At 43.3% G+C, this 23,835-nt stretch overlaps 1 protein-coding gene across 3 annotated transcripts in view; it reads left to right on the top strand.

Moving 5' to 3' along the window:
- Nucleotides 1-23,835, top strand: part of SEC16B (SEC16 homolog B, endoplasmic reticulum export factor) — a 137,900-nt gene that overhangs the window by 74,413 nt on the left and 39,652 nt on the right. For all 3 annotated transcript variants that reach the window (XM_030205978.1, XM_030205979.1, XM_030205977.1), the window contains exon 16: nt 5,682-5,822. In XM_030205978.1, coding sequence (XP_030061838.1) covers nt 5,682-5,822 — 141 coding nt within the window. The remainder of the gene's footprint in view (nt 1-5,681; nt 5,823-23,835) is intronic.

The raw sequence follows: 23,835 nt of genomic DNA, 5'->3' as shown, positions 1-23,835 counted from the left end.
AAAAACCTTCAAATAGAAAACAATTGAAAAACAAAAGCAAAAAATATTTTATCACACACCAAAAAATGTTTTTCAATGTGGCCAATTTCCAAATGGAAAAAATGCATGGATTTTCCTTTACGTTTCAACAATTTTTTTATTGATGACATCACAAACAATACAGCCAACAGGCTCAGCATACATCAAGTTAGAAATAACACCAACGGTATAATAGCTGCCAAATAAGGAGCTCGTCATCAAAAGATTTAACACATGTCACCACCCCATAACCCAACCCCTCGTACAGAACATTAAACTTATCTAGAACAGAAATATCCCTTAGTATTATATGAGTGAAACATCCCCTATAGCCCCCCTCCCCCCTATAGACCACCCTGAAAACAAAATAACCAGCCACCTTTAACATATTTAACAGCACCTACCAAACACACACACATACACAAAAAAGGAGAGGTGTGCACACTGCCATTTTATATGTAGGCGCGTGAGGTCCAATTCCCCCGAACACAGTAAGTCTATCCTGAAAGAAGTCTCCTGGCACCACATACTAGAACACCCAAAATCAAATTTTAGTTAAGAATTAAGGATTAAGCTCCTGGCCCGATATGGAAGGGACCGAATATACACATCCCACACTTCAAGAAACATTTTTAGACGCTTGGGTGAACACTTCACACACCGACGCTCTAAGAGCATCAATGCATGCAGACGATTCCTCCAAGCCCAAAAGGAGGGAACCTCCTCCCCTACCCACACCCCTAGAATAATTTTCTTATCCAGTACTTCTGCTTTGCGGAGAAACAAAGCCTGTGAACGATTTTGGATGTGGAAAGTTTCATACTTATCTAACAAAAACCCCACAGGATTTCAGCGCCCTCTGATGAAGAAGCTCATTGAGAGAAGATTGAAGCGCAATTAGGGAACATCTCAATCCCGGGGTCGCGGCTACCCCATATTGACATTGGACCTGCACTAGTTTTTCTAGTTTCAAAATTTCTCTATCTTGAGCCTTACGCTTGAAGGAAGAATAAGCCATTATCTCCCCTTTCAACACAGCTTTAGCCGCCTCCCAATACAAGATTGACTGATCCCTATGACCCGCATTATGAAGTTGATAATCCATCCACTTCTGCATCAAAAAATCTCAAAATGCCAGGTCCCAATGTAACTGTGGAGGGAAATGCCAAACAAACTGTGCGCCACCAGGGCCTTTTAGATCAATGGAACACCAAACACATGCATGATCTGAAACACTATAGGCTCCAATCCTCGCCAAGACCACTGGGGAAAACAACCCCGTGGACAAAAACCAGTAATCGACAAGTGAGTATAATCTCTTTCCAGGGGGTGCAGTGTTCTCCAAACATCCAATAAATCCAAATTTACTACTACTACTATTTAACATTTCTAGAGCGCTACAAAGTGTACGCAGCGCTGTACAAACACAGAAGAAAGAAAGTCCCTGCTCAAAGAGCTTACAATCTAATAGACAAAAAGTAAAGCATTTAAATTTAAAATATTTAAGCAGTCAAGCACAAGAGAACAGTCACAGAAGGACTGAAGATGTTGAAGGGTGGTCAGTGTGATTAGGTGTAACTCTGGTTGGAGTAGTGGGAGAAGGTGATAGAAGAATAGAAATGGGTGAGGTAAAAGTAATGAGTGGGTTGATAGGGAGGTTATATAAGACGTCACTCTAGGGGTGAGTGGGTAGAGGGGTAGGGTGGGCGGGAGAAGGTATTCTCAGCAGCCTATCTGTGAGATGGAAAATGCTCTCTGAAGCTGCTGCTATAAGTTGTTAGTTTTCTCTCCCTGAAAGAGATCCAAGCCACACCCACGAAGTTCAAACTGTCTGTGGGGAGGGGGAGGGGAGGAAATGGCAGTGCTTGATGAAAAAGAGAGCTCAGTTTGAACACAATAAAGGAATACCTTGAGCTGGGGACCCCCCTCTCCCCCAGAACCGCAAGATCTATCCAGAACAGAATCATGAACCATATTGAAGTCACCCCCCATAATGATGGGTTTATCCACAACCCCGATCATCTTATGTATAATATAATAGTTTTAACCCAGGTATGGTCATAAACATTCGGTTCATATACATTACACAGTAGTAGGGTTTTTTTGTTAACCAAAATATTGACCAAAAGAAATCTACTTTGGGGATCTCTCCATGTCTGATGGATCACCACATACAGCCCCTTCCTAAAAAGGACCAGGAGCCCAGCTTTGCGGCCCACTGCAGGGGCCTCCACCAGATTTCCCACCCACCAGCATTTAAATTTAGAGTGCTCTATTGAGGATAAGTTGGTCTCTTGTAAAAATACAATATCAGCCTTTTGACGATTTAAAGTTTGCAAATGTTCTGCCTCTTAATGGGTGAGGAGACTCCATTAACATTCCAGGAGACCAATTTTACCTGCATCAGCAAAATAAAGTGACCAACAAGCATGAATAAACTCTTTTAACAGTTTAATCGGATGGCCGCCCCAGCCACTGGCCCCCTGATCCACACATGAGGCAAAAGGCTCTTGGGACCCAACCTCGCGCCCATCGCACTCACACACACCTCTCCAAAGCAAACACCAAAGAAAAAGTTGAGAAAAAGAAAACAGGCCAAACACCCCCTCCTGCCCCCCAAAACCCACCCCCCTACAAAGACCCAAAAAACTAATTACTTCCTCAATCCCACTCCCAACCCTTTATTTCCCATTTATCAACTATGGCCAACCAAACTTATGGACAAAGCTGCTTGTGGGACCCCTCCCAAACCAAAAAACCCACCCTCCTTAGTAATGCATCCAATCGAACCAGTATGTAATATAACTACACCAAACCTCATAGGCTAGAAGGAAAGATAAAGTCCAGAATCTTTCCTGGGTTTTTCTAGAATTGTGCAACAACACCTCTCTAATCATCTATTCTCAACCTCCCCCCAAAAAATAAGGCACCCCACACACGCCCTTTCCCATTCAAACAAACCTCCCTGTCATAGGTAGCTAACAAAACTTCAACATAAAAAGCAAATAAACTACCTAACATGTACACACCCATTCTCTCCCCACCACCCAAGCCCGAGCACACACACAAAAAAAAAGAGAAAGAGAGGGGGGAGGGAGAGAAGAGATCAATATTCTCAGCTTTACAATGAACAGAACAGCTTCAGCAAGGAGGAACATTAGGTTTTGCTAAAGACATAAGGATAACAAGCAGAGCTCTCAAGAAAGACAAATTTAACCCCACCATCTTGTTTGGCCATCTCAATTCAATCACTGGTGTTCCAAGTCAGTCCAGCATAGCAGCAGAAATCAAAGACCAGGGGAACCCAGACTCATCAGATCCCTCTGTGGCTCTAATCCAGAAACACAACTGATACAAACAATAAGCTGTTCTTGAAATGTGAAAAAAAAAAAGGAGAAAGGAGAAGAGGCATATATTCTCAGCTTTACAATGAACATATCATCTTCAGCAAACAGGAACATTAGGTTGTGCTAATGACATAAGGATAACAAGCAGAACTCTCCGCAAAGGCAAATTTAACCACACCATCCTATTAGGCCATCTCAGTTTTTACCCCTGTCAATCACTGGCGTTCCATGTCAGCCCAGCATAGTAGTGGAAGTCCAAGACCAGGGGAACCCAGATTTGTCAGATCCCCATGCAGCTCTAATCCACAAAAACAACAGACAAAGACCACAAGCAGATTGTTCCACACAGGCAAATTCAGTCCCCTCATCTGATTAGGCATTCTCAATCGTCTTCTTCAAGTACTGATGTTCAAAATCAGCCCAGCAGTTTATCAAAAGTCCAAGACCAGGAAAACACATATTCATTAGATCCACTTATAGAAGTCATCCATTGTTCCTCATGCCGTGTTTGCAGCTGGAGGCAAGTCCTTTAGAAAGGCTTGTGCTGCTTCAGGAGTATCATAAAACTTAGGCCTTCCCTCAGTAAAGATCTTAAGACAGGCCGGGTATAACAAGGCAAATTGCACATGTCGATGGTGTAGCTCAGCACATACAGGCGAATACGCCTGTCTCAAACCCGAGACCCGGGACGAAAAGTCTTGGAAGCATAGAACTGTCTTGTTTTCATATGAAAGGAGGCCCTTTGCTCTAATGGCTCTTAAAATTTCAGTTTTATGTGAAACGTTCAGGATCTTGAAGATAACCACCTGTGGGCGCGATTCCTCCGGTCTCTTTGGGCCCAACCTGTGTGCCTGCTCTATACGGAGGGGGCCCCCCGCCGATTGCAGCCGCAGATTGGAAACTAGCCACGTCTCCAAAAACTGCCTCAGTTCCACATCTGCAGTGCTTTCCGGGAGACCAACCAAACGCAGATTTCTTCTCCTTGAACGGTTTTCAATATCATCCACTTTGTCTTCCAGTGCTCGCATTTTGCCTTGTAACATGGTGTTCAGGGATGAGAGTTGCTGCACCTGATCCTCCAGATCAGAAATGTGCTGACAGTATGCAGAGAATTCGCCTCTTAAGGGTACCAATTTGCCATCCACGTTATCCAATTTGTCTGCCACCTCCTGTAGTCTTTTATCTAAAGAGTCTGCAATAGCCTTCTTCACTTCGGAAACGACTTTGGCCACCTATGCGGAGCTTACAGAGGTGCCTCCGGAGTCTTCTCCAGCCGCCATCTTTGACTTGTTGTGCAGCGCTTTCTCCTTCTCCTGCCTCTGTAGCTTAATAGACATAGCTGCCGCAAGAAACAAATCTCTTTCACAGCCTCGTGGATTTCAAAACTTATGCCCCTAATTTGCTGGCTCAGACATCGATAGAAAGCTTTTGGAGGGTGCGATCTCGCGATCCGGGCCCGAGAGCTCTCTCACCTGCGCCAGCTCTCCTAGCACGGCATCACGTGACCTCCGCATGGATTTTCCTTTATGAAAATTTGTTTAGAGCCTGTGGCTGTAAAGTACCTCTGGATTCTGCATTTGTGTAAATCATTGCCATTGAAGCCCTGCCAATATCAGACCAATTTAGAGAAGGGCAATTCAGCCTGATGTGCTGCTAAACACTTCTATACTGTAAGTCAAGAAATAGACAAAATGTTTATTTTTTGGTTTATCACACATTCCTGAGACCTCAGTTCCTGCCCTACCAAGGAACATCTCTCGCCTGGGTTTATGCTCCTGGAAGGACTGGATGAACTGATCTGAAGGGCCAGTTTGGGAGTGAAGCAGACCTGGTTCTTAGATCTTTTGGTTAGATACTGGGAGAAGGCATCCAGTGCTGACTACAACAGTGTTTTCCAAGTTGGTCCTGGAATAACCCCTTGCCAGGCATCCAGTGCTAACTCGAGCAGTGTTTTCCAAGTCGGTCTTGGAATACCCCCTTGCCAGTCAGATTTTCAGGATATCCACAATGAATATGCATGAAAGATATTTGCATATAATGGAGGCAGTGTATGCAAATCAGTATCATGCATATTCATTGTGGATATCTTGAAAACCTGACTAGCAAAGGGGTACTCCAGAACCAACTTAGGAAACCCTGACCTAGAATGTGCCATAAACTTTCTTGCACATGAAAAGCAGTTTGTGAGTACAAGGGGAGATTTCTTAACAATTTTTCAAATGTGTGCTTCAAGGAAGTACTGTTGACGTAAGCCTTAGTTGCTACACTAACATATTTTTTCTAAAGCGCACTTGTGTTTTTCTATCTGTCTTACAGGTGTATAAACTGCTGTATGCCTCTCGCTTGGCAGACTATGGACTCTCCTCTTTGGCTCTTCATTACTGTGAAGTGATCGGCTCTGCCCTCCAGGCTCAGAACAGTGTCAACCATTTTGTGCTCCTCACAGAACTCATCAAGGTGGGACCCTCTCAAACTTCACCAAGTCAATTTAGTTTCAAACCAGCAAAACCATCCAAAAAAACTGAGAAAATTTAATTGTCAGATGAAGTTTTTAAGCTTCCTCTTTTCAATCTGATTTATATTCAGTTTCTAAGGAGTGTTTAAGCTTATTTTGCAAGCCTTTGCTAGGCCTCTGCCAGTGCTTAAATAATGTAGCCATGCAGATGATGGATGCCAAAAAAACAAATGACCCATCCAGTCTGCTCAGGTATTCTGGCTCACACCACTAAGGATTTATGCCAGTTTCCACCCATGGAAGGGCGACCCCTGAAGCATATCAGTCCTTATCCAGGTCAGTTTTCAATTGGTTCCCTACCATTCTAGGCAGATGAACATACAATTTCCCTTTCTTAATCCAGCAGTCAGCAGGCCCTTCTCCTTGTCTTACCCCCAAACTTTCAAAGCAACGTGCCTGCATCATTCGTCATGACAAACCCTTGCAGGTATCTTACTGACCCATGTAAACACAACACCAACAGTTGAGCAGTGCATATCGAGATGACTTTCAAGAACAAGGACAAAGCCATAGTGAAAGGTGCACAGTGTGTAATAACTGCTCTCCACATGCGTAGCACACATTAAACCTCTGAATGTAGAAGTGTCTCTCCTCCCCTATCCCCTTCCATTTGCTGACCCTTTGCCTCCCTTGCAACCTCTCCTGGTGCACATATTATTTTCATTTAATATTATGAGTAGATGATTAATGTATAAGTGTTGTTAATTGTTACAGTTGGATTGTGCACTGCCCTGACTCTGCTGCCCAACCCCTCAATGCAGTATATCAAATGGAGTTAAATAAACTGATGAGTCTCCTTCCCTTGTCCAATTCCCTATGACAGTCATTACCATCATACAAGGCAGGTGGCTTTATCAAAGCCCCTATCTACAGCACTGTACTACATGTGGAAATGCTTTTCTAGATTACCTTTCCTGTGTCCCACCCACACCAAACTTTCTGGACATCAGGAGGTTCAAGAAGGTTCTGATGATTTTTTTTTTTGTATACGCATATACTGTATGCTCAGACACCTGTCATTGCTAGTGGTGACATATCACCTCACTCTGACATGATAGTGATGATTGTGCCCTTCAGTCACTCATCGTGACACACATGTTAAACAGATGATCTGGAAGAAGAGTGACATCCATGGTAGAGGAGCAATAGAGAAGTGGGAGTGGCATCAGGACGGATATTAGGGAGGGGAAGGAAGATGATGCCTGTGTGAGAGGAAATGGGTTAATGGTGGGAGTGGAGGAGCAGTGGCATACTGAGGGTGAAGAAGTGGGGACGGTCTGCCCCGGGTGCACTCTGCAAGAGGGTGCAGGGAGCAGCTGCGTGGCTATCGGCTCCGTCAGTTCCCTGCTCTCATGGCCTTAGCAATCTGTCACGTTCAAGGTTAGTGACCTTTTAGGCTGCAGTCAAGTTAGCGCTACCCACCAGGCTCGAAGGGCAAGGCAGATCACAACTTGCAGCAGAAGGGTTGCCTGGCTGAGGCAAGGCTCACGCAAGATCCAAGAAGGGTCCTGAGACTGGCCTGAATAGGAAAAAAGGAGTAGACCAGCAGGGACCCAACGGAAGACAACTGGAAGCTCAGGAACAAGGCTGTGGAATCTGGAACAAGCCTGGAAGCTCAGGAGCTGTGCTGAAGACTAAGGAGCAAGGCTGTGGAAGCTGGAACAAAGCCAGATACCCAGGAGTTGTGTTGAAGACTCATGAGCAAGGCTGTGGAAACTGGAACTGGACTGGAAGCTCAGGAGCTGTGCTGGAGACTCACGAGCAGGGCCACAGAAGCTGGAACAAGGCTGGAAGCTCAGGAGCTGTCCTGAAGGCTCAGGAGCAAGGCCACAGAAACTGGAACAAGGCTGGAAACTCAGGAGCTGTGCTAAAGGCTCACGAGCAAGGCCACAGAAGCTGGAGCAAGGCTGGAAACTCAGGAGCTGTGCTGGGGACTCAGGAGCAAGGCTGAACCAACTCTCTAAGACAAGACTGGGAGACCTGTTGCTAAGGCACGCTGCACTGTATAGGAAGTAGAGTCCTCCTAAAATACTGCTGGAACTAGAAGTGAAGTTTCCTCCTAGCTCTGCTGGCTCTTTAAAGGTTCAGTCTTCGACATGCATGCCTAGTAGCAGGAATGCCAGCCGGCTCAGGATGGTGGTGGTGGCAAGGTCTCTCAGTGAGGCTCCCACTGCGCTGCACAGCAGAAGTCCAGCAGCCCCCACAAGACAGACCAAGACCTGCAGGACAGCTGCAGATCGACCCCGATGGCCCCTTCCAAGGCCAGAAAGTGAGTCGTGGTGTGGGGCAACGCCACGGCTGTGACACAGTTGATGCCAATTAGCACCAGTAATTGATTGTAAAGGGCCAATTATCAGTGCTAGTTAACTCATTATTCAGTTTAATTGTGCATTTAAATTGGGTTCATGCTCAAATTTGCACATGCAATTTTAAGCGCCATTTATAGAATTTGGGGGTTGATGTTTCTATAATTTAATGCAGCTGAAGCAGAAATTTTGGTAGAGGTTATGTATCACAGAATGTCATCTGCATGTAGTGATGCTTTATGTGAGACACCACCAAACCTAAACCCCAGGGCTACAGAGGATATGTTAATCAAATGCACCATAGCTTTGAAGTGAAAAGAAAAGGGGGGCAGAGAATACCCCTGTTTAAACAGAAAGGACAAAACCTCTCATTGGCTAAGACTTTTATAAAGCCATTTTCACATATATGTGGCCTTTTAAAAATCACCAACTGGCGTAAAGGGACTTTGCCATGACGGTGCATACGTTGATGGTAGATGTGTATGGGGCAGAGTTTGGGCAGAGCATGAATGCAATGCGCATGTATCCTAGGGCTCTGTTTACTAAGCTGCATTGTAGGCGCGCTATCATTTTTAGCGTGAGCAAACACTATAGATACCCATACGGGTGTCTCTAGCATTAGCACGCGCTAATTTTTAGTGCACGCTAAAAACGCTAGCGTGCTTTATTAAACATGGCCCTTAGATTATAATATACACTGATTTACACCTGAACTTTAAATTATTGCAGCAGACATTTGCAAGCTCTCCAAGGCATATGTAAATGATTGTAACTTCAGTGTAGGCACAATTTCTGTCACTTACGCTATTATTTTATTAAGATGAGTAGGCACCTATTTATCTTTCCACAATTGACCTAAAATAGGCACCTGAAAACACTTGTGCAATAGACACAGAATGTCTTAACCCATGCAAGAAATTGGGTAGCAAGGTTATATTTCTCTAATAGAGAAAAACCTGGATTTCTAATGCAGTAATCAAGCCTGACAACCTCTGTTTATTTAGGGTTAGTCACATCCAACCTTATCTTTCTAACTGAAATTGTAAAAATTTGAGAGAGAATTTTATTGTCAGCATTAATTAGGGAAATCAGGCGGCACAAATTACAGGCAGTTGTATTCAAAAGTCATCAATCTTTAATATGGTAACATTTGAGCTGCTTCAATTAACCATTGGGTCACAGATTTCATCTCCGTGCCGACACAGGAAACCAAAGAAGAAAATTAATTTCCTGTTTAGCATGAAAATAGAAGCACATGTCCCTTGCATCCTGAGGAAGCTGCCTCTGATTGAACACGAAGTTAATGATTTGTAAATAAAGTTAATTCTGTCTAGAAACTAATGTACAGGAATTGCAAATAAATAAGCTTGAAAACTTCCATTGTATTCTTAGGTAATAGAATATGCTGCCAGATGCTTTTTTGGGGATTTTTGTTTTTTAAATCCTTCCAGAATTTGGCAGATTGTTACCATTTTGTGCTTCCCATGATCAATTGATACAAAAAGGTCAATTTTCAGATGGATCTAGCTGGGTGACTAAGGTCATCAACTAAACTTTAAAAAACTCTTTGAACTGGTAAATGGCCTGCTAGACACGTAGAATCTGACAGCGAACAACAGACAACATCCCTCAGCCCAAGAGCTGGCCAGCTACTTTGAACAGAAAATCTCCACCACAAAAAGAGGCCTACCCACCCCCACGATCGACATAGAAAAGTACCTAGATATGAGAAGAAGCACGGAGGACCCCTTGCCGGCAGACCAAACATGGACAACTTTCACATCTCTTTCCACAAACATGGTTGAAAATCTTGTGATCAACAACACAATATCACAATGCCCGCTAGATACTTGCCCGAATTCATACACTGCCTAACGAAGCACATCAAATCCATGTTTCACCAGTGCCCATTCCCCAACGAGAAAGGAGGTATCATTCTAACCCTCATCCCCCAAAAAGCAAGATTACACAAGATGCTGTTTCCAACTACAGACCTGTGGCCTCCATCCCCTTACTAACCAAGGTAATGGAAGGCATAACCACAAATGAACTTATGGAATACGTGACACACATTTCCATACTACACAGCTCACAATCGGGCTTCAGACCAAGCCACAGTACAGAAAGCTTTCTAAAATCCCTGGTGTCAGAACTGAGAAAAGAGATGAGCACAGGTTGGAGAGTTATGATCCTCCAATTTGATATGTCATCACCTTTTGACTTGGTAGGCTGGGCTGCTATTAAACATGCTAGACAACATAGGAATAGGAGGCAAGGTTCTATCCTGGTTAGAGGGATTCCTGAGCAGCAGATCCTACAAAGTCAAGATGTCAGGATCCCTATCAGTGGAATGGATTCCAGACTGTGGAGTACCCCAAGGTTCTAGCCAGAGATGAACCACGCAAAGTGTGGAGGTGCACTTGATCCCAACAAGACAAGTAGGAGAGAACAGAGAAGGGGTGGGGAAGATAGCCTGTATCCAAACAATGGGGGAGACATATAATTTAATTACACAATGATATTTATTGCAAATGGTTGACTCAACACAGCCGTGTTTTGGCGCTGTAACGCCTTCTTCAGGAGTCTATAAAAACAAATATAATAACATATAAAACATAAATATTGCGAACAAAATACAGTTTGAACTGTATGTGGAAACGGATAGGGAGTCAATGAAGTGACTTGAGGAGAGGGCTAATATGAGCATAGTGATACTGGCAGCAGAATTTTGAACAGATCGTAGGGGAGAGATGTGGCTTAGTGGGAGGCCTGTGAGAAGCAAGTTGCAGTAGTCTAATCAAGAGGTGATAAGAGTGTGGATAAAAGCTCTGGCAGTGTTCTCAGAAAGGAAAGGATGAATTTTGGTGATATTATAGAGAAAGAAATAAGGAGCCGGTTCTTAAGTAGCCATGGAGGACATACTTTAACAACTGGCTCCCAAAAATCTTAAAAGCTTAACAAATGGCTCTTGCTAGCAAGTGCGAGCAGGCTCCAGCACACCCCTGGGTGCCACCTAGTTTCAATAAGACCTGCAACCAATGTGGAGACTTTAAAGATTGCCTTCTAAATGAAGACAGCATATTAAGGAATAGACCGACTCCTACATGCAGCATGCATATAAATACATGCCATCTTCCTGGTGTCTGTATTACGTATGTATGCTGCAGGGAAATATTATAAAAGGTCTTTTCCCTATGTAAAAAAGCATTTACATGCACAGAAACCTTTATAAAATTACCACAGAGAGCACACACATGCATGTACACCTTAACAGCAGGTGTAAATTTATGTGTGGGTATGTGGGTGCTATTGGGGCTGATTCTGGGCCATATTTTATAAAGGCCTTTTGATGAACATGTCACCTTTATAAGATAGGGATAAAATAGGCACCTTGTTGGAACCTTGTAATAAAATTATCTCTCCACACAAGGAAACTAATTCTTACCAGGATAAACAGGATGATCAGCTACAAATTTAATTTATGTATTCTGCTTGATTACACCACCTCATCAAATTAAAATTTGAAGTGAGTTATACATTGCAAGATGATGCAAATAGACACATTAAAAAGTACTTAAGTACTTATGCATTGTTGTAGTGGGACAGACCAAAGGTCCATCAAGCCTAGTGTCCTGTTCCAACAGTGGCTAATCCAGGTCACAAGTACCAGGCAGGATCCAAAAAGTAAAATAAATTCCATGCTGCTTATCCTAGGAATAAGCAGTGGGACACTGTCATACCATGGTACAAATTACATTGAAATGATAGAATGGACCTCGTTGGTGGAGAGATGGCACCATCAGGACAATTCTGTAAAGGGTGAACTAATTGGGGTGTACCAGGGATGGACTGACCATACAGGCAACCGGGCGGTGCCCGAGGGCAGAGGGCTATGTGTGTGTGGGGAGCCCAGTGCTTCCCTCCCACGTGCCTCATATGTGACATCCTTCTCGCTCCTCCAGAACTGGGATGCCCCCGTCTCCTCTCCCTCCTGTGCTCCTGTCCCTGAACCCCCCCTTCGCGGGCGGGGGCACCGGCAGCTAAATCGGCCATCTGCTGCTGACGCTGGAACTTCCCTGTGCTGTGGCCTGCCCCCTTCTTACATCACTTCCTTCTTCCACAAGCGCGGGCCGCAGCAGAGGGAAGTTCCTGTGTCAGCGGCAGATGACTGATTTAGTTGCAGAACTAAAGGAAAAGGTCAGTGGTGAGGCGAGAGGGAGGCAGCAGGACTGGGAGGGGCCCTCAGTCTGCCCCTGGGGTGTACTTTCCTTTTTAGAGTAGTTGTATAACCAGGTATATACATGTGTATGTGTTTAGGCATGAACACTTACACCAGCCATACAGCTGGTGTAAAGGATCACACCTAAATCAGAAAAGAGTACATGCAGATTACAGTATTCCAAATGTGTAAATGTGTGCCCTGTCCAGACTCTTCAAGATTCCACCCATATACACACCTGCCTGCAACTACATGCCATTGCATTTAGGTGCCAGATTACAGAATAGTGTGTGGCTGGAATATTGGTTCAAAGAAGAGCAACCAAAATGATAAAGGGGAAGGAACTCCTCTCATAGGAAGAAAGGCTAAAGAGGTTAGGACTCTTCAGCTTGGAAAAGAGATGGCAGAGGGAGATATGATTGAGGTCTTCAAAATCTTGTGTGGTATAGAATGGGTAAAAATGAATCAATTTTTCACTCATTCAAAAAGTGCAATGCAGGGCTGCTGAGAGGGGGGATCAGGGGAGGCAAAATTCCCTGGGCTCACCCTCCAAGGGGGGGGGACCGGCACCAGCACACTTCTTCTATCTCTGTCTCTCTCCTGCTGCTGCGTACTGGCTGGAACCCAGATGATTGCATTAACACGATAACCTGGCATTAATGCAATCATGCAGGGAGCAGGCGGCCTAAATGTGGGGGTGGGGTGGCAGCACTATGGCAACCTAGGTGGAGGGGGAGGTGGTCTTGCCCCAGACCCAGCTGTGTCTCTCGGTGGCCCTGGTGCAAAGACCAGGAGACACTGAATGAAATTTAATGGAAATACTTTTAAAACAAATAGGAAGGAATATTTTTTTCACTCAAAGAATAGTTAAGCTATGGACCTCTTTGCCAGAGATTGAGGTAACAGCAGTTAGCGTATCTGGGTTTAAAATGGTTTTAACAAGTTCCTGGAGGAAAAGTCCATAGTCTGTTATTGAGACAGACATGAGGAAGCCATTGCTTGCACTGGGATTGGTAGCATGGAGTGTTGCTACTAATTGGGTTTCTGCCAGGTACTTGTGACCTGGATTGACCACTGCTTGGAAGCAGGATACTGGGCTAGATGGAACATTGGTCTGACCCAGTATGGCTTTTCTTATGTTCTTTTAGCTCTATGTGCACACAGTCATGTATATGCTGGTATACTGGTCATTATGTGCATTCTTGGCACCTAAATCCTGTCACTGTCTTTATAGAATTACCCTATATGTTAAGGAAGGCGTAGAGTCGATCAGGATAAAGGTCTAGCAGGAAATACGAGTAATGCAATATGAAATCTTTGTGGGTAGAAATTCCTTGTTTGATTGGGGAAGAGTATAGTGATAGGATATACTAATGTCCATCTGGACAAGAAAGAAAATTGGCAGTAAAATGGTAATAGAAATTAAGTTGACTAACAAATTGTAGCTAGAGTTACTAACATGCGTGATAATATTAACGTACATTAACGCCATGAACACATGATATTTTTATAGCAGGTTCCATTTTATGCAGCGGGACCTAGTTATTAATAATGAATCTTAATTGCTTTAGCATGAAGTAATGCATTAGTGGACGTTGGTAACTCTAGCTGTTGGTATTGAAATAAAAGCAAATCTAGGTTATCTCAGTATTGATTGGTTAACATCTCATTAAGACATTATAGGGATGTAGAATTTCCAGTTCTGGAATAGATAAGAGACAACTACTTTTCAATTACTGGAATACAGAACCTGGTATGAGGGGTAATGGTAGTGAAGACGTGGCAGTTTAGTTATTGGCTCCCGTAGCAGGAGAATTATACAGTAAGCAGCATTTCTGTTTTCTTTCATAGTCACTCATGATGAATAGATACTGTTTTTGAAGCTCTTTGCTCTATTTTTTAGGCATTTTATCATTTCTTTGCTTTACACCATTGGCTCTATTGAAAGCATATTTTTCCTCAGTTCGCTTCGGTAATATTTTTTTAACATTTCTGGTCTTTAAGGTTCGAGTTTACTGGTTTTTCACCATTCTCGCTTGTGCTACTGACGTCACGTTTTTTTCCCTCTGATTATATGAGTTTTCACAGTTCTATTTATGAGGTATATATTCAAAGCACTTGAGGGGTCCTTTTACTAAGCTGTGGTAAAAGTGGGCCTCTGCTAGTGTCAGCGTGCGTTTTTGATGCGTTGAGGCCCCCTTTTTCCGCAGCAGGTAAAAGGCTGTCTCTTTTTTTTTTTTTTAAGAAATGGCTGAGAGGTAAGTGAACCACTTACCACAGGGCCATTTCAGGGGGGTGCACCTACTACCACCCATTGTGGTGGCGCTAAGGGCTTCCATGCTAACCTGGCGGTAAACAGGCAGTGCCACTGGGTAAGCACTGGCACTACAAAAATAGAAAATAATTTTGTAGCACTGGAAATGATGTGCGCTGGAGGTGGGAGCTACTGCTGGGCTCCTACGGTAGCCCAGCGGTAGTTCCGGATTGGCACGCAGCAAGCACATTGCTGCTTACCAACTGTTTAGTAAAAGGGCCCCTTAGAGTTACAAAGTTATGTGGAGGGGCATTTTCGAAAGAAACGTCCAAGTTGTGATTTCGACGTCCTTACAAAATGGCGAAATCCAGGGGTGGGGAAACCCGTATTTTTGAAAAAAGACGGACATTAATCTTTTGTTTTGAAAATACCGTCAGAGACGTCCAAATCCTTAAATTTGGACGTCCCTAGTCATGGACGTTTCTGACTTTCAGCGATTTTCGAAACCAAAGACGTCCATGTCAAAAACATCCTAATGCAAACCATTTGGACGTGGAAGGAACCAGCATTTCTAGTGCACTGGTTTCCCTGACGTGCCAGGACACCAACCGGGCACCCTAGGGGGCACTGCAGTGGACTTCATAAAATGCTCCCAGGAACATAGCTTCCTTACCTTGTGTGCTGAGCCCCCCAAAATCCACTACCCACAACTGTACACCACTGCCATAGGGGGGCACGTAGATGTGGGTACAGTGGATTGTGGTGGGTTTTGGAGGGCTCGCTGTTTCCTCCACAAATGTAACAGGTAGGGGGGTATGGGCCTGGGTCTGCCTGTCTGAAGTGCACTGCAGTACCCACTAAAATTGCTCCTGGGACCTGCATGCTCTGTCATGGACCTGAGTATGACATCTGAGGCTGGCACGACATATTTTTAAAGATGTTTTTTGAGGGTGGGGGGGTGTTAGTGACCACTGGGGGAGTAACGGGAGGTCATCCTCGATTCTCTCCGGTGGTCATCTGGTCATTTTGGGCACCTTTTTGTGCCGTATTTGTAATAAAAACACGTCCAGGTGAAAACGTCCAAGTGTTCGTCAGGGACATCCTTGTTTTTTTCGATTATGAGTCAAAGACGTTCAAGTGTTAGGCACGCCCAAGTCCTGCCTTCGCTATGCCTCTGACACACCCCCTTGAAATTTGAAAGTCGTTGCGATGGAGTGCAGTTGGAGAAATCCAAAATCGGGTTTCGATTATACAGATTTGGACATCTCTGGGAGAAGGATGTCCATCTTCCGTTTTATGTCGAAAGATGGATGTCCTTCTCGTTCGAAAATGAGCCCAATAGTAACCTATGGAACTTTGTAAGTCTAAGTGCTTTGAAAATTAGCCCGTCTTTGACACTTGTTTCTCTATGGTTGCATTCCTTTCAGACTTTATTTTCACTGTGTTTCTTTTTTGGGGTCTACACACTCTATTCGTGTTTCCTGTGACACATCTTTTATAATGTATAATTTTATTCTTTTGTTACAATGGGCTTTCTTTGCCTTTATGTAATTGATGCTTCAATTTTTACAAACATCAGCTAGAGGTCACATTGGTACATTACTCAATTACATTAAATACATCAATCCAGTTTCCTTAGCGTCCTTTTTTATTGTTGCACAATACAGGATTCAGATGGTCTTAGGCTAATGTTGATCTTTTCGTTTCTTGTGTCTTATCATTTTATGTTGTCTCAAGGCTTATTCCCTAAAGATAAAGGCAAAATAATCCTCATGCTCATTCCTAAGAACTCCAAGTCTAGCATGAGTGAAATATCCAATTACAGACCGGTGACCTCCATACTACTGTTAGTAAAGGTGATGGAAGGTCTGGTGTCCAGTCAACTCATAGAATACCTTCTGACTCATAATATCTGACACAGTACTCAATCGGGGTTTAGACCTGCATATAGTACAGAGATAGTTCTTATCGATGATCAATTTCAGGACAGACCTAAGAAGTAAGCACAGCCATGGGAGGACATAGCTTGACTCATGCTGTGTAGAGGGAGGTGAGCTGCCAGCTCTTCTCATGGGAAGGGTCAGTTGCTGAGAGCTGAGATTTTGTTTGAATTGTTGAACTTTAAAAGCTGAGTATACCTGGGAGGAATCCTTTCCAGGGAACTGTTGAACTTTATAACCTGGAGCATACCTCAAGGGAGTTATTACTAGGAGGTCAAAGACTCTGAGAACATTTCACTATATGTGTGGACCCCTTTTTCTTATTGTTTGAGACTCATTTTATTTGGATTTAAAAGTGAGAAGTTTGTGGTAAATATAAAGACCACAAAACCCGGAGCGGCTCATTTCTTTACCCTCTTTTAATCAAACCGCATTGACTTCTAGTAAATTCGAGAGTTACCTTTAAACTGTGTGTACTTGTTTATCAAATTTTATTTGGTCTTCTGCCTGACTATATGCAATACTTGTTAGAATTACCTTTATGTAATGGTTAAACGACATCGAGAGACTATCTTCTCCTTCACTTTCCGTGTTGTAAAAATCTTCATTACACATCTATTCATGATGCAAGCTTCACATACCAAACTACTAGAAAATGGAATTCCCTTCCAAAGTCACTCAGATACGTTACTGACTACTTGAAATTTCGTAAATTATTGAAAGCATTCTTATTTAGTGAATTCCTGACCGCTGTTGGTGATTGTTAGTCTTTTAGTTACCGTATTTTTCGGACTATAAGACGCACTTTTTTCCCCCAAAATTTGGGAGAAAAATGGGGGGTGCGTCTTATAGTCCGAAGGTAGCGTTTTTGGACCTCCGTTGTGTACTTACAGGATTCCATGTTCCCTGGTGGTCTAGTGACGTCGGGGCAGGAAAGAGCCCCCTCTTTCCTGCCCATCGCGCTGCTCTCCGTGCTTCTCAATGCTTTCTGACGGTCTCGGCGAGATTCAAAATGGCCGCCGAGATTTGAATATCGCCGAGACCATCAGAAAGCATTGAGAAGCACGGAGAGCAGCGCGATGGGCAGGAAAGAGGGGGCTCTTTCCTGCCCCGACGTCACTAGACCACCAGGGAACATGGAATCCTGTAAGTACACAACGGAGGTCCAAAACCCGGACAAGACGCACCGGAGCACCTAGGTTTTAGAGGAGGGAAAGAGGAAAATTTTTTTTTTCCTATTTCCCTCCTCTAAAACCTAGGTGCGTCTTATGGTCCGGTGCGTCTTATAGTCCGAAAAATACGGTAATTTGTTATTTCAAGATGAGTCACCTTACTGCTTTGATGTTTTTACCTATTATTGTTTTGTATTTTTGTTATAGTTCTCTTATTATAATTTGCTTTAAAAGTTTGATATAAACCATATTGAAACTGAACTTCTTTGGGATAATGTGGGGTACAAATGCCATAAATAAATAAAGAGCAGTAGTGTGACCAACCACTATTCTGTAATTATGCGCTAAGGGGCCTTTTTACTAAGCCACGTAGGTGCGTACGCGCATCCTACACATATCAGTTTTGAACTAACTCCCAGCTACCACATGGCTCGGGTGGTAATTTCATTTTTTATATGCATCCACCATGCCGGAAATTTTCTGGCACGCAGCACTAACTGGGCAGGAATCGGCATTGTATGCGCGTAGACCATATCGGCCCAGTTAATGCATGAGACCTTACTGCTAGGTCAACGGGAGGCAGTAAGGTCTCGGGCCCAAAATGGACGCGTGCCAATTTAAATTTTGCTACATGTCCATTTTCAACCAAAACAAAAAAGGCCTTTTTTGCAGGCGTGCTGAAAAATGGACATGCATGCGTCCAATACATGGCGTTTATACCAGCGCAGGCCATTTTTTGGGCGCGACTTAGAAAAAGGACCCCTAAAATTGTAAGGGGAAAGTTGAAGGGGAGGGGCATGGGTGGGACAAAGATGAGGCCAACATTTATGAGCTTAATTTATAGAATACTATAGATTTTGCATATGAGTGGGGAGGGGGGAACTTATCAAAGTGGGCTACCGTTAAAATGGGTTATTTTACCACTAGTCGTGCTATGTTAGCACAGACTCTCGTTGCATTCCCCACTAAATGTTACATTCAGGTGCTAATATTTATGCCAGCCATAGTCCAGCCGTAAATGTTAGTGCCTAAATGTAGACACATTGGTGCTGACTTGTGCTAGTATTATGTGCCGACAATTACATATGTAACTGACATATGTAATTGACATGCTCACAGCCCATGTCAAGTGGGCACCTAAATTCTGGTGCCCTTTTATAGAATTGTCCCCATAATGTTTTTCTTATTAAGTTGCCAACAGAAAAAAACACAACAACATAATGCCCAAAGACATTGACCAGTCCAAATATTCCACAGTCTGAGGTATTATATGTAATATCAACAGCAACAATATTAACTTAGGCAGGAATACTATATTTTAATCCCTCCCCCTTTGCATATCCTCCTTACACTCTCTCACCCTAAATCCCCGCCCCCCCCCCCCCCCCCCCCCCCCCGAGCCCTACCCTCCATTGCACTTTTATGATCTGAACCTTGCCAAGTCTGGCTGTGTTCTTATAAAAGACACAAATAAATTTACCCTCCCCTTCCCCATCCCATATTGTTTAGTGAAGTAATTCTTTGTATATCAGTGTACCCATCTGACATAAGTCATGGATTCTGCTTGACCCGTCCTTTGAATGAGCATTATTTGAACTTTGGCATGCTCTCTATACAAGAATGTGGTACGTGGTAATGTGACAGTAATATACGTGATGGGCAGATCAGTTGGTAATGTTCCTTCCAGCCATTTGCAGATATATCTCAAGGTAATGTTTCCTCAACTTTTTCTTGATTTTCTTTTGACATTTTGTTCACAGAGCTTGAAAAAAAACAAAACAAAACCTTGACTGTCTAGAATAGATATTCACCGTGATGAAAGTCATGTTGAAAGCAAGAATGTTGCTGTTTCTGTCCAGATCTGGCAGCTCAGCAGTTTCACTTGAACTGCCATGTTCCTGCAGTAAAAGAGGGGAAATAGTTTTGTTTTCAATTATTCTAGTCTGTCCTCATTTATCAGAATAAGTGTCAGGGAGCTTGCTTCCACTGCTCCCTGCCAGAAAGAACTGTCTGTTGCTCAGCAGCTCTGGGCTTGCAGAGCCCAGGAGAAGTATAACCTGGCTTCTGCCATTGGTCAGAGGACTAAGCTCACTTTGCTGTGCTGAAATTGTTAATTATGGATTAAGTAATTTAAAAATCTACTATAATAAAACTCACCCTCAACATTCTGAAGACAACGTTCTGAAGTCACTCAGTCACTCCCTGAAGGGTTCATGGATTCATGGTGGTGAAGCCACAACACTGACCATGTCTCTCTGCCCCGCCCTTGCATGACGGACCAATCAAAAAAAACAACCTCAACATTCTGAAACACAAAGGACCATCACAACACCGTTCCCAGGCAACACTAGGAAACGTAAGACGAACCAATCAGAGGAAACTACGTGACAATAAGGGAGGAGCATTCCCCAGCAGAATAGCTCATTATCTGTGCAGCACGGAGTGCATAGAACCACCGCTGGAACGAGAGAAGAATATTCCTGCTGTGGGTATGTGCAAAAATAGACCGGCACAGCACATCCCACAACCCCCAAGCAAAAAACAAAACAAAAAAGGACACACATCAACAACCTGCACACACACCGCACCCTCACACACTCACACACACACAAAATAACTCTGTGACACATACACACACACACACACACAAAAAGCCACATGCTAGCGTATACTAGTGTATTATAAAGCCCATGCCACTTTCTGTGCTTAGTGCAAGCTGAAAAACAAGATGGATGGGCCTGGTTTTCAGTAGCCACAGCCACTGGAGAAGACCATTTAAATAGTGCCACAGAATATATATGTAAGCAACAACCATATTGCCACTTCCGTGTATAGGTTAGATCTACTTTTTTGCTGCACAAACTTACGCATAGAAGTTGTATACAGAGTGGCCAAATTTCACTGCTCTGCTTATAAATTTTCCTGATACCTGCTTGCCCCAAACCCTGCCTCTCAGTCTGCATAAGTTGGTGGTGTGATCTTCATATAAAATTATGCATAGAACAAGGCCAAATTAAAAAAAAAAAGGGCTTACAATAATATTAGAACTGTCAGACCAAAGGTCCATCTAGCCCAGTATTTTGCTTCTAACAGTGGTCAATCCAGGTCACAAGTACCTGAAAGGATCCCAAAAACTAGCAAGAATTCCATACTGCTTAACCTGAGGGATTAGCGAGCAATGGCTTTCTTCAGGTCTACTTTAATAATGGTTTATGAACTCTTCCTCAAGGAATTTGTACAAATCTTTTTTTATTTTTAAACACAGCTATATTAACTGCTTTTACCACTTCTTGTGGCATCGAGTTCCAGATCTTAACTATGTGTTGAGTGAAAAAAAATATTTTCTCCTATTTGTTTTAAGTGTACCATTTGGGGGAGGGGGAGGAGTTATCAATGTGGGCTATTGCTAAATTGGGTTATTTTACCACAAGGTCTCATTTTATGCAGTGAGATTCTGTGGTAAAATAACTTGACTGAACAGTAGCCCTTGCTGATAACTCCTCCCCTAAGCAATTCATGGCATGCCCCCTAGTCTTTGGCATCTACCATGTAAGAAAATGAAAAAACATGCTGACAGAGATGATTAACCTGTCATTAAAATTTTCTGTAGTAGTACCGGAAGATTGAAGGGTGGCCAATGTTATGCTAGTTTATAAAAAGAGTTCCAGGGGTGATACAGGAAATTACAGACTGGTAAGCCTGACTTTATTGCCGGGCAAAATAGTGGAAACTATTATAAAGAATAAAATTATGTAACACAGACAAATATGTTTTAAAGGGACAGAGTCAGCATGGGTTCAGCCAAGGAAAGTCTTGCCTCACCAATTTGCTTCATTTCTTTGAAGGCATAAATAAACATGTGGATAAAGGTGAGCTGGTTGATGTAGTGTATCTAGATTTTCAGAAAGCTTTTGACAAAGTTCCTCGTGAGAGACTCCTGAGAAAATTAAAAAGTCATGGGATAAAAGGCAATGTCCTTCTGTGGATTAGGAATTGGTTATTGGACAGAAAACAGAAGGCAGAGTTGAATGGCTTTCTCAATGGAGGGTGAATAGTAGAGTGCCATAGGGATCTGTACTGGGACCGGTGCTATTTAACATATTTATTAATGATCTGCAAATTGGAATGACAAATGAGGTGATTAAATTTGCAGATGACACAAAACTATTCAAACTTGTAAAAACACATGCAGATTGTGAAAAATTGCAGGAAGATCTTAAGGTATAAAACTGGGTATCCAAATGGCAGATGAAATTTAATGTGGACAAATGCAAAGTGATGCATATTGGTAAGAAAAATCTAAATCATAGTTACCTGATGCTAGGGTTCACCTTAGGAGTCAGCATCCAAGAAAAAGATCTAGGTATCATTGTAGACAATATGCTGAAATCTTCTGCTCAGTGTGTAGCGGTGGCCAAAAAAGCAGACAGGATGCTAGGAATTATTAGGAAAGGGATGGTAAATAAGACCAAGAATACTATAATGCCTTTGTATTGCTCTATGGTGCAACCTCACCTTGAGTATTGCGTTCATTTCTGGTCTCAGTATCTCAAAAAAGATATAAAGTTGTTAGGGCTCTTCAGCTTATAAAAGAGACGACTGAGGGGGGATATGATTGAGGTCTACAAAATCCTGAGTGGTGTAGAACTGGTAAAAGTGAATTGATTTTTCACTCTTTCAAAAAGTACAAACACCAGGGGACAGTCAATGAAATTACATGGAAATATTTTTTAAACAAATAGGAGGAAATATTTTTTCAGCTCAACAAATAGTTAAGATCTGGAACTTGTTGCCAGAGGATGTGGTAACAGTGGTTAGTGTATCTGGACTTAAAAAAGGGTTGGACAAATTCCTGGAGGAAATGTCCATAGTCTGCTATTGAGATAGACACGGGGGAAGCCTCTGCTTGCCCTGGAATTGGCAGGGCCACCGAGACGGGGGGACATGGAGGCAAAATTCCCTGGGTCCAGCCTCCAGGGAGGGGGGGGGGGGGCTCAGTGCCGGCAAGCTTCTTCCTGTTTGCCTGCCTGCTTCTGGGTCTGTCTCTCTCCTGCTCCTGTGTGCCAGGACCTGGATAATTGTATTAATACGATAACCCGGGTGACTATTGCATTATTGCGATAATCTGGGTTCTGGCACACAGGAGCAGGAGATGAAAGACCGAGGGAAGAGCAGTCAGAGACAGGAAAGGGAGGGGGAGCGGGTGGGGGTGGCAATCTGAGTGAGGGGGGTGGCCCAGGTGAGGGGGGACGGTCGGCGGTCCTGCCCTGGGCCCGGTTGTTTCTCTTGGTGGCCCTGGGGATTGGTAGCATGGAATGTTGTTACTATTTGGGTTTCTGCTAGGAACTTGTGACCTGGATTGGCCATCGTTGGAAGCAGGATACTGGGCTAGATGGACAATTGGTCTGACCCAGTATGACTATGCTTATGTACTTATACCACTCTGGGGTTTCCCTAATCTGGTACCCATAAGGCTTGATACTGACTCTCTCTTTTCATCAGAAGTATTTGAATATTCTCCTGATGTCCCTGATCCTGCTCAATTCTTTTTATTTATTTATTATTTATTTATTTATTGCACTTGTATCCCACATTTTCCCACCTATTTGCAGGCTCAATGTGGCTTACAAAGACCTGTTATGGAGTCAAGGAAAAACAGGAGGATCTGGTCAAGCAGTAATAACTCTAGAATTTCCACCTGCCTGGCAGTCCTCCTTCTAAATCCACGCAGAAACTATTTCCTTCAGACCCTTGAAATATAGCTCTTTAGTGAAAGACAAGAAGGAAGGGTGTAACTCTCATTTCGGCAACCTTAGCTTCTAGTCTGTTCAATATCAGCATTCCCTTGGATCTTAAGAGACTCCCACTCCTGGGTGCCTAGGGCAGCTCTCCGTACAGTTCTAAGACAGGACAGAGAAGCACGCAAGCCGAAATGGGCTATGAGTTTTATAAAACTCCACTCTGAGATACAACTCAATCCTCTCTAACCTCATTTCACTGTTGATAGAGACACTGGTGTAATTGGGAAGGGACATTTTTTGACACCCTTTTGTTTGCGCTTACT

The sequence above is a fragment of the Microcaecilia unicolor genome, chromosome 6, assembly GCF_901765095.1.
Source record: "Microcaecilia unicolor chromosome 6, aMicUni1.1, whole genome shotgun sequence".
In the NCBI taxonomy this organism is placed as follows: Eukaryota; Metazoa; Chordata; class Amphibia; order Gymnophiona; family Siphonopidae; genus Microcaecilia; species Microcaecilia unicolor.
This window is presented reverse-complemented; position numbering and strand designations above follow the sequence as displayed.